This window comes from Frankliniella occidentalis, unplaced genomic scaffold, assembly GCF_000697945.3.
Source record: "Frankliniella occidentalis isolate FOCC.00 unplaced genomic scaffold, Focc_3.1 Scaffold11, whole genome shotgun sequence".
NCBI lineage: Eukaryota > Metazoa > Arthropoda > Insecta > Thysanoptera > Thripidae > Frankliniella > Frankliniella occidentalis.
Window position 1 is genome coordinate 1,125,409 of NW_026267141.1, and position 8,442 is coordinate 1,133,850.

Genomic DNA, 8,442 nt, shown 5'->3' on the forward strand with positions numbered 1-8,442 from the left:
TCAATGCTTTGCAATAATTTAGGAACCTACAGAAACATACTTGAACAATTGCTGTGGTTGTACCAGTTTTTGTGCACTCCTTGGCAGGCTTCACAGACCTTTCACAAAATTTTGCTTTTACTAAAGCATCGTTTATGACATAGAGAACTGTGACCTGTAACCGATATGGAATAAATGTAAAGAACATGAAATCTGTTTTATGAGAAACCGAAAGGGAATTAATTTTTGTACAAATATACCTGTTTATAATCATCTGGCAGATTTGAAATTTCTACCTCTTTAGTTGGCTCCCCAATGCAAGACAAATTTTTAAAATAGTTATTTAAATCAGAGTTTATATTATTCAATGTCTGCTTGGTTTTTTTTGGTGTAGACTTTACATCCAGTCTCTTTTTGGCAGGTGACTTCAAATCTGTGGGTAGAATTCCATATTTCAAAAAGTATGATTCCATGTCACTACCGAAGCGTTTACAATCATTTATTAGCTCACACAATTTGGATACAAACCTTCGTCCTCTTCAAACCCAGCAATACCCTCATCCCCAACCTCCTCATGCAGTGTATTCTCCATGTATACAGCTGATTCCTCTACTTCCAAGCTATCGGATTTGGATTGGGCTGCATTGTCTATCATTTCTACGAGCAGTGTTGTCGAGAGAAACTCCATCTGACTTTGAACAATCTTCTCAGCCATGATGCGAGATGAGAACTTTTGAAAAGGAAAAAGAAGAGGGTTACAATGTCTGAATTAGAACAGCAGTACAGGTTTTTACTGGGTATTCACTTACTTTGACAACAACTGAGTTGCTTGACTTCTCATGTACACAATCTAATATAATTTCTTGCTGCTCTGCTGCAGAAGCAGTTTTCTTTCGTCTCCTTGATAGAAGTTTCCCTTTAAGTTGAGATAAAAATAAGTTCTGCAATAAAAATTACAAATAAATGAAACGTTGGAAAACTTTTAGCATAGCAGGGGAATTAGAAACTAAAGAAAACAAAGTTTTATGAGTTACCTTCATGAATTTGCCCTTCGGCAAATTACTAAACTTCACGCTGACAACTTCCATTTTCTCAAAAGTTAGCTAAATCACAGAACACCGCCCAAGAACAACGCTCAACAGCACACCTTCTACCTTCTACTTCTGGACCAATTTTACTGTTTTGTTTTGAGACGCGCAAAGTGTACCTATCCGATCGATCGTCATTTGTTGTCAGCGGAAAGCGAGAAAAGAGAGCGGAATAGTGGGCCATTTTTCAAATCACTGCTACTGTCAAGCGACATAGAAGCATATAAAAGCTGTTGAAATTAGCTGTTTAAAAAAAAAGCGAATCAAAATATTAAAACTTTAATTATTTATCATCCTCGTGTCTTCCTGATTCCGAAAATATGCAGTTCTTTGCTCTTTAGAGTGATTACGCGCATTCGCGCATTCGCAGCGGGTTGTCGGTCGGTCGGTCGGTCGGTCGGTCGGGTGACCCGCCTCTTATTTTGACGCAACCCTAGGTACCAGTAGTAATAGTGAACGGCAAGGTTGACGGTGCAGGTCGGACTTATATCACGCCCGCAGCGAGAAACCTTCGACCGTCACAAAGAAATGCATTATTTTCTGCAGGTGTGGGACAAAAGGGGTGCGAGTGCGAAAATAGGTAACAACACTCAGAATATTTTTGGTACTTCATTATCTTTTAGGTTAGGTTAAGTTTTGTGTCAGGTATGGGCGAAACGGCATCGCTCCCACACCGAGACGACAGAAGAGACGACGACCACAGTATCGTTTCGATGTCTTTTCTACTTAGTTTTGCAGTCGACTGTTGCTTTTGGCTTCGTAGACGCCGTCTTCCCGAGGCCCGCCCGGGCGCTGGCGGGCCGCCGGCTTCACGCATCTGCTTGGCAGGTTTGCCTACCCAGCGCGTAGCAGGCGCTATCACAAGCGTGAAGCGTATCACAGGCTCCTGTGGAGACACCTCCCAGTTGGATTCTGTACACCTGTTTGCTCTGCCCGCAGACTCTCCTGTCGCTGCCCGACGTTCCTCTCTTGAAGGTGCTCGCCTACCTCCGTCTCCAGGACCTGGGCGCCGCCGGGCTGGCGACCCCGCGGCTGGGCGCGCTCACCAGGACGCACTCGTCGCTGTGGAGAAGGCCGGGGAAGGACAAGTTTGAGAGCGTCGAGAGGGTGGCGGACCTGTTGCCGGTCGCACCGCCCACGGACAGGTTGAAGCTCGATGTGGATTGTTACGTCCAGGGCGTCGGCGCGTCGTTCGAGGGCTGTGACAGGTGAGAACATGCAAGATGCCCGGCCGGGCTGTGCTGTAGGTACCGTCTGTACAGGCAATGCACTACAGTGTAGCGGGTTTGCCTACCCGGGCTGCCCGTAGGGCGCCATAGCCCCTTGAGTATGCAAACCCGCAACACTGGGGAGTATTAGCCTTTACAATCGGTGCCCGTCGGTTGGGTGTCACCCAGTGAATGAATCTGCTCTCCCGACAGTGAGTTGGTGGTGCAGGTCCCCGCCGCGGAGGACGCGGCCAGACTCATCCCGAAGCTCGCGCCGAGTCTCAGGCATCTTAACATCTTTGGTCTGGAGATCGACGAGCTTTTCCACAACTTGAAAGCCGCCCGGCGTATAGAGACGCTGCGCGCCAATGTCTTGGTATCAGAAGAGAATAGCAAGCTGCTGTGGCCGAAGGTGAGAGCGCGCGCCGCACAGCCCCGCGCGGGCGGCATAAGCCGGCCGGGACATCGGCCCGAGGTCAGCCTGAGGTCACGTCGGCGTGGGGTCAGACCGTGGTCGGCCTCACCTCTAGAACCCACTGTCCTTGCTCTAAGACCGCGTTCCTGCCAACAGGGGCTGGTGCTGGCCAGTCTGCACACGCTGGAGCTGGAGTGCGACGAGGACGAGCCGGGGGAGGCTACGCTGCGGGCTCTTCGCTCCATGCTGCGGGCGCTCAGGTGCCTTAACAACGACCTTGCAGTCGACTCGACCCTCGCCGATCTAGTCGCTTACGCCCCTCACGCTTCTTTTGCAGTGGTCTGCGCTCCCTGAAGCTGACCTCCGCAGAACTGCTGCCGATCCTGGACGCCTGCCCCAGCGGTCTGCGCCGCCTCGACGTCAAGGCGGGCGAGGGCGTGGCGAAGGCGCTGAGGCGCTTGCGAGGTCAACTGAGGGAGCTCAGGATCAAAATGACATGGCCATGGCCCCACAAGGAAGAGGTACGCAAAGTGACACCTCCTCGTCCTCTGTTTGCTGCCCCGCACCGCGGCGTGTCACTCCGTGTAACTCCGTGTCACTCAGTGTCACTCTAGTGCAGGCGCGGATTAAGGCCCGTCTACCGGGGGGGGGGGGACTGTCGGTTGTAAACATACAGGGGTTTTGTGGCGCAAATTGCCTACCTTTCAGGCGGCTCTCTAGAGACGACAGGGGGCGGTTGCCCCCCCCCCCCCCCCCCCCCCTTAATCCGCGCCTGCTCCTGTGTGACTCCAATGTCACTTCAGTGTCACTCCAGTGTCACTAGTGTGACTCCAGTGTCACTCCAGTGTCACTCCAATGTCACTCCGTGTCATTCCCTCGGCCTTTGTCCTGTTGCCAGGTGGACGATCTCCTCAAGTCCTGGTCAGGGCCCCTCGAACGCCTCGAGCTCATCGGGGTCACCGACTCGCCACTGAGGCTGGACGGGCTCCCCAACCTCCAGGATCTCGTTCTTCACTACTTTTCCCATTTCCCTCACGGCTACTGCCTGGCGCCGACGCTGGCGGGCCTGACCCGCCTGCGCTCGCTCGCCCTCCTCAGCGCGCCGGCGCCTGCCGTGCTCCACGACATCTCCTGCGACGTCATCCCCGCTCTCGAGCTGCTCGTCGTCGGGGGCATCGGCGGCTGCGGTCGCTCGCCCTGCCATAGCGAAGGTGAGACCGCGCCGGGAGTGTGCAGATGTTCAACCTGTGAGAAAGAAGTGCGGTAACGATATCGGATATCGCCTTTGTCTCTTGGGGCGTCATTTCGATATTGTTCGATATCGTTGCTCGATCGTTGCGACATGGTTCAGGTGCCGTTCCTGTACTCTGGATAATCAAAGCAGTTTATTGTCTTTGTAATAGAGGCATTAAATAGCTTTGGCAGTTTTAGTCCCTTGGTGAAGGCAATAAACCTTCAACACCTTCAAGATGTGATTTTACACTGAAGGTGTGACCCAACATCTTTTAACACGTTTCCTGCGGCTCAATTTTGGTCCCTATGACTTATCATGGGGGCGTGACCACATAGTGGCCATGCCGGAGAGAACGTGTTAAAGGTGTGTCTCAACACCTCTTTAAGGTGCAACTTGTCACCTTTGTTTACGTGTTCCTGTGCCCGCAGACTGCCCGTTTGCCGCGAAGCAGGACCCGGTGCAGCTGCTCGAGGCCCTGGTGCGGCGCGCGCCCCAGCCGCTGCACGCCGTGTCCCGGCTGGACTGCAACACCTGGTCCGGGCCGAGGCTCGGCTGGCGCGTGATGTTCGCCCACCCCGAGGGCCCTCCCGGGACCGAGGCCGAGACGGACTGCCGGCTGTGCAGGCAGGCTGCCGAGGCCGCGCGCTTCTACAGCCCTCCGCACAGGCCGATTCAAGTGCGGGGCGTCCAAGTTCGGTAGCAAAAGACAAGTAACAGGTGGAGGTCAAGTGTAACATTAATGCTCAATGTGCGAACATTAATTTAAAGAGGTCTTTTCACAGTGCCAACAAATGTGATTAACTTGACTGTTTAGGTTGTATAGTGGAGCAAGTGTCTTGCATGTGTCACACACTGAGCCGTTCAGGTGAGAACGGAAACTGTACCCATCTGATTAAATATCACTGCCTTTGTGAGCCAAGCTGCTCCCAGAGGTTTCTTTTTTTCTGCTTTGTTTTTCTCCTCTTTTCTCTGGAGTATGTTGCGAGCACTGGTATGCAGGCATCGCATACCACCACCACAACCACCACCCATACGGCACGTTCTACGAAGTCTCGTTTTTCAGGCGCTGTGCTGCAAGAACGGTATAAAGACCACTTTGTAATGATAAGCAGATTAAGAAATAAATAAAATATAAACATTGTTCTCACTTTATTGTTTAATTTTGTACCATCTAATTTACATAAACACTTAGAATAAGAATAAACCAAAATTGACATTTGAGATGCCGTGCCCTATCTGTAAAAAGATATGACTTAACATCTTTCTGACCTTTGATCATAAGCAAAACTACAGGACAAAACACAGTTTACTTTGAAGCACATTTTTACCGCAATAGGTTTTCGCCTTGTGCAGTGAGTCTGGCGAAACAACAGCACAATGCACTCCACCGAATGAATTCGCGGGCAAAGCGTGTCTGAATTGCAGCATTGCAGTGAACAGTCGCCGCAGTCAGCCGGGTCGGGTGGGAGCGCCGAGGAGGTAGACAGGAGTGGGTGACCGCAGCGCCGCCCAGAGTGGCGGGCCTGCCTATCTGGCAGTTCGCAGGCGCTCGCCGCCGCCCGGAGCGAGGAGCGAGCGAAGCGCACGGAGACAGTGTAGGCGGGTCTACTACGCCGAGGTGCACTGGATCAATTTGATGTCAAAGTTACATCAAATTCCACGATCTGAAATAGTGCCATTGCGGCTCATTGGGAGTGATTTCGTTGTGCAATAATTTGACCAATGAACCTGTGTTGTTACTTGGGCGTAGTGGCGCTCAAGCGTCTCTCCTAATGAAATGCCGGTCTATCTGTAGAATCAAAAACTGAACATTTACCCGTGCCTCACGGAAGAGTCAATGTATGGTGGTTTGTTAGAGATAAAACAGCCATACACAGACATCCGCACTTCTTCGGGACGACGGGCTCTCTGGGATACGAGGTTAGGAGGAAGAGGTTTATGCAAGAGGGGGGAGGGGGTCACAAAATGCGATGTACCCCTCTCCTTTCCCTCAAACGAACGCTCGTAATCGGCTGGTTCACTGGCGCCATGCTGGCGCGGCGGCCCATTTCAGCAGGTCGATCACATTCCGTTTTAGACAGGGTTTCGGCGCCTCGTCTAGACGGTCTAGACGGCGTTCCGTTCCGCAGTTCCCACTGTTGCCGCAGTTCTTGCCGGTCCACTTGCGCTACAACTATCAGAGTATTAACTTATGTCAGATGTTCCAGAAGACGCGCAATGTTAATTAGGTGTAACTGGAAGCTAGCAACATGATCAACATCAGAATAGCGATGATTCCCATGTAATTGAAAATTAGTCGGAAGTCTGGCAACAGTGGAAACTGTGGAACGGAACGCTGTCTAGACCGTCTAGACGGGGTTCGGGCGCCAGCGCTCGACGTGAATGTGATCGACCTGCAGCGTTCGTCTTTACGCGCGCCGCCCTCTCACCGCCTTGGACAATCCGAAACCGTAGACTTCATCTGTCGAGAGCAAAGCGGGGAATAAGGGGAATAGCCGGCGTGCTTTGATTTAACCATCTACATCCAATTTAACCTCTTCTGTTGTTAGTGTTTGTGAAAAGTGTGTTGTCGCCACATTTCCTATTGAGAAGGGCGATTTTTATTTGCTGTGTACGTTGGCAATACGCCTGGACAGCCTGTCTGAGCCTGTCAGTGTTTCGTTCCTACGTATCGAAGAACACCCACCTGCTACTGCGGGAGTTCTTTCCACGGTCGTGCTTTTGATGACAAAATGTTGAAGAACTAATTGTCAGAAGTGCAGCAGAGTTGCAAAGGCAAAAGCTTTCCGTTGTGACACACCCACCTGTTTCATCTGTTATTGGAAAATGTCGAGACGTTCTATTGATGTAAGTCAAAATGAGCTGATCTGTGAACAGTGTTGTGTGATGTGTTTTAATTTGTAGATTTTAGTTTTATTGTAAAGATTGTCGTTTCTATGTTTGGTTAAGAGACTACGTTTCTTTACAAACTTTATTAAATAACACACTAGAAGTATGACCATAACCCCCTGACCCTCCTATTCCTTTTCTGTTTAGGTGGAACTGCTTTGCGACATTTGCTCTCAAAATTTTGACTTGACCCTCTGTCGTCCCAAAGTTTTGCCTTGTGGACATACTATTTGTAAAAGATGCCTGCACAATCCTGCATTAGAGAAAAAGTGCCCAACTTGCAGAAAGGTGAGTAGTAATAAGTATAAATAATAGTATTTTGATTTCAGTACTGTTTCTGTTTTCCCTCGGCAATATTTTTTGGTTTAAAATTTATTTTGCTACAACTTTGTATTAGTATTCAAATTTCCGCTTTAGTTGAGTGCGTTAGACACTTCAATTGCCAATGTTGGAATAAATTATAGGAACTGAACTGTATATATATGCAGGTGGGACATCAGACAAATTTGTCAGTTATGACTAAGTAAAGACTATAAACTACAAATAAATTCCTTCTAATTTAGTTACAATAAACCATGCTCTTAATCTCAATATTGTTATGCAAGGACTATGAGTTGAATTACTATTTTCACTGCTAGGGTACAAAGATGCAGCACTTTTGCCTGAATGTCATTAACATTAGGGTTTCGTTCAAGTTTGTTTCGGGATATGTTGGGGGCGCAGAAGTTAAATGAATACGCATCATTACAGATTTTTACTGTTTTACAGGACTTGACAGTTGGCCCCGAAGATCACCCCGACAACGTGTTCATCATCCGAATGATCGAGAGTGACGCATCACCGCCCTGCAAGGTGCCCAGAAAGGAAAATGCGAAGCTGCAACAGCTTCAGCGGGGCCTGGACCTGGGGAGGAACTTGGTGCAGCAGCTGCAGCAGATGGTCCCCATGGCGGTGGCGGCCCTCAACCGCCAGATGGAGTCCTGGGCCGCCCAGGTCCGCCAGCTGGAGGAGGCTGTAGAGCGAGAGGCAGCAGGTGGCGAAGAGGCCAACTCTCAGGAACTAACGACCGAGCAGCTCGAGCTGATGGCGAAGCTGGAGGACAGCGTCCGGCTGCTCACCAACGACAAGTGCAGTGTGGTCGCGGAGGGAGGAGAATGCACCTGGAGGGCCTCGGTGCAGCCTGGACAGTTCGACAACATTCTGCACCTGCTCTTGCTGCAGCTGCGAGCCGACGGACCGCTGGAGAAGGTACGCATCAGCAAGGCTTGTCACGACGGGTGTTGGTGTTTTCAATAGGGTATCCCTCTAGAGCGCGGAGCGGAACTAGGAAGAACAAAAGCGGATACAGAGAGCGGTGGTGGGGGCGGGCGCGCGGGGGAGCGGCGGGTGGTAGGGGAGCCTCTCCGCCCGCCCGCCGCTCCTCCGCGCGCCCGCCCCCACCACCGCTCTCTGTATCCGCTTTTGTTCTTCTTAGTTCCGCTCCGCGCTCTAGAGGGATACCCTATTAAATAGGGTCAGGGGCAGGCGACAAGCATGAAAAAAAAAACAATCTGTCAGAAGTGGGATTCGAACCCACGCCCACAGAAGTGGACTGCGACCTGAACGCAGCGCCTTAGACCGCTCGGCCAT

The 8,442-nt window shown here is 50.8% G+C and overlaps 3 protein-coding genes across 6 annotated transcripts in view; 2 read left to right on the top strand and 1 right to left on the bottom strand.

Moving 5' to 3' along the window:
- Positions 1–1,496, bottom strand: part of LOC113207367 (uncharacterized) — a 5,215-nt gene extending 3,719 nt beyond the window's left edge. Inside the window, exons 1-5 of the mRNA XM_052277677.1 lie at positions 1,014–1,496; positions 789–920; positions 508–709; positions 240–412; positions 41–154 (exon numbers count right to left, since the gene is read on the bottom strand). Coding sequence (XP_052133637.1) covers positions 41–154; positions 240–412; positions 508–709; positions 789–920; positions 1,014–1,067 — 675 coding nt within the window. The 5' untranslated portion in view covers positions 1,068–1,496. The remainder of the gene's footprint in view (positions 1–40; positions 155–239; positions 413–507; positions 710–788; positions 921–1,013) is intronic.
- LOC113207368 (uncharacterized) overlaps positions 1–4,866 on the top strand; it is an 11,002-nt gene extending 6,136 nt beyond the window's left edge. For all 4 annotated transcript variants that reach the window (XM_026423902.2, XM_026423903.2, XM_052277679.1 and 1 more), the window contains 6 exons: positions 2,007–2,275; positions 2,489–2,687; positions 2,847–2,950; positions 3,028–3,211; positions 3,589–3,901; positions 4,353–4,866. In XM_026423902.2, the coding sequence (XP_026279687.2) occupies positions 2,007–2,275; positions 2,489–2,687; positions 2,847–2,950; positions 3,028–3,211; positions 3,589–3,901; positions 4,353–4,624 (1,341 nt within the window). In that variant the 3' untranslated portion in view covers positions 4,625–4,866. The remainder of the gene's footprint in view (positions 1–2,006; positions 2,276–2,488; positions 2,688–2,846; positions 2,951–3,027; positions 3,212–3,588; positions 3,902–4,352) is intronic.
- A 1,522-nt stretch (positions 4,867–6,388) lies between these two features.
- Positions 6,389–8,109, top strand: LOC127752384 (roquin-2-like). Its single transcript, XM_052277694.1, has 3 exons — positions 6,389–6,771; positions 6,961–7,101; positions 7,582–8,109. Exons 1-3 carry the CDS (start codon positions 6,751–6,753, stop codon positions 8,107–8,109), a joined length of 690 nt encoding a protein of 229 aa, XP_052133654.1. The 5' UTR covers positions 6,389–6,750.
- The last annotated feature ends 333 nt before the right edge of the window (positions 8,110–8,442 follow it).

Excerpts from the sequence above, each read along its gene's own strand:
- LOC127752384 (XM_052277694.1), top strand. The coding sequence starts at position 6,751 with ATGTCGAGACGTTCTATTGAT. Across the intron at positions 6,772-6,960 it reads TGTCGAGACGTTCTATTGAT|GTGGAACTGCTTTGCGACAT; the intron begins GTAAGTCAAAAT and ends TTTTCTGTTTAG. Across the intron at positions 7,102-7,581 it reads AGTGCCCAACTTGCAGAAAG|GACTTGACAGTTGGCCCCGA; the intron begins GTGAGTAGTAAT and ends ACTGTTTTACAG.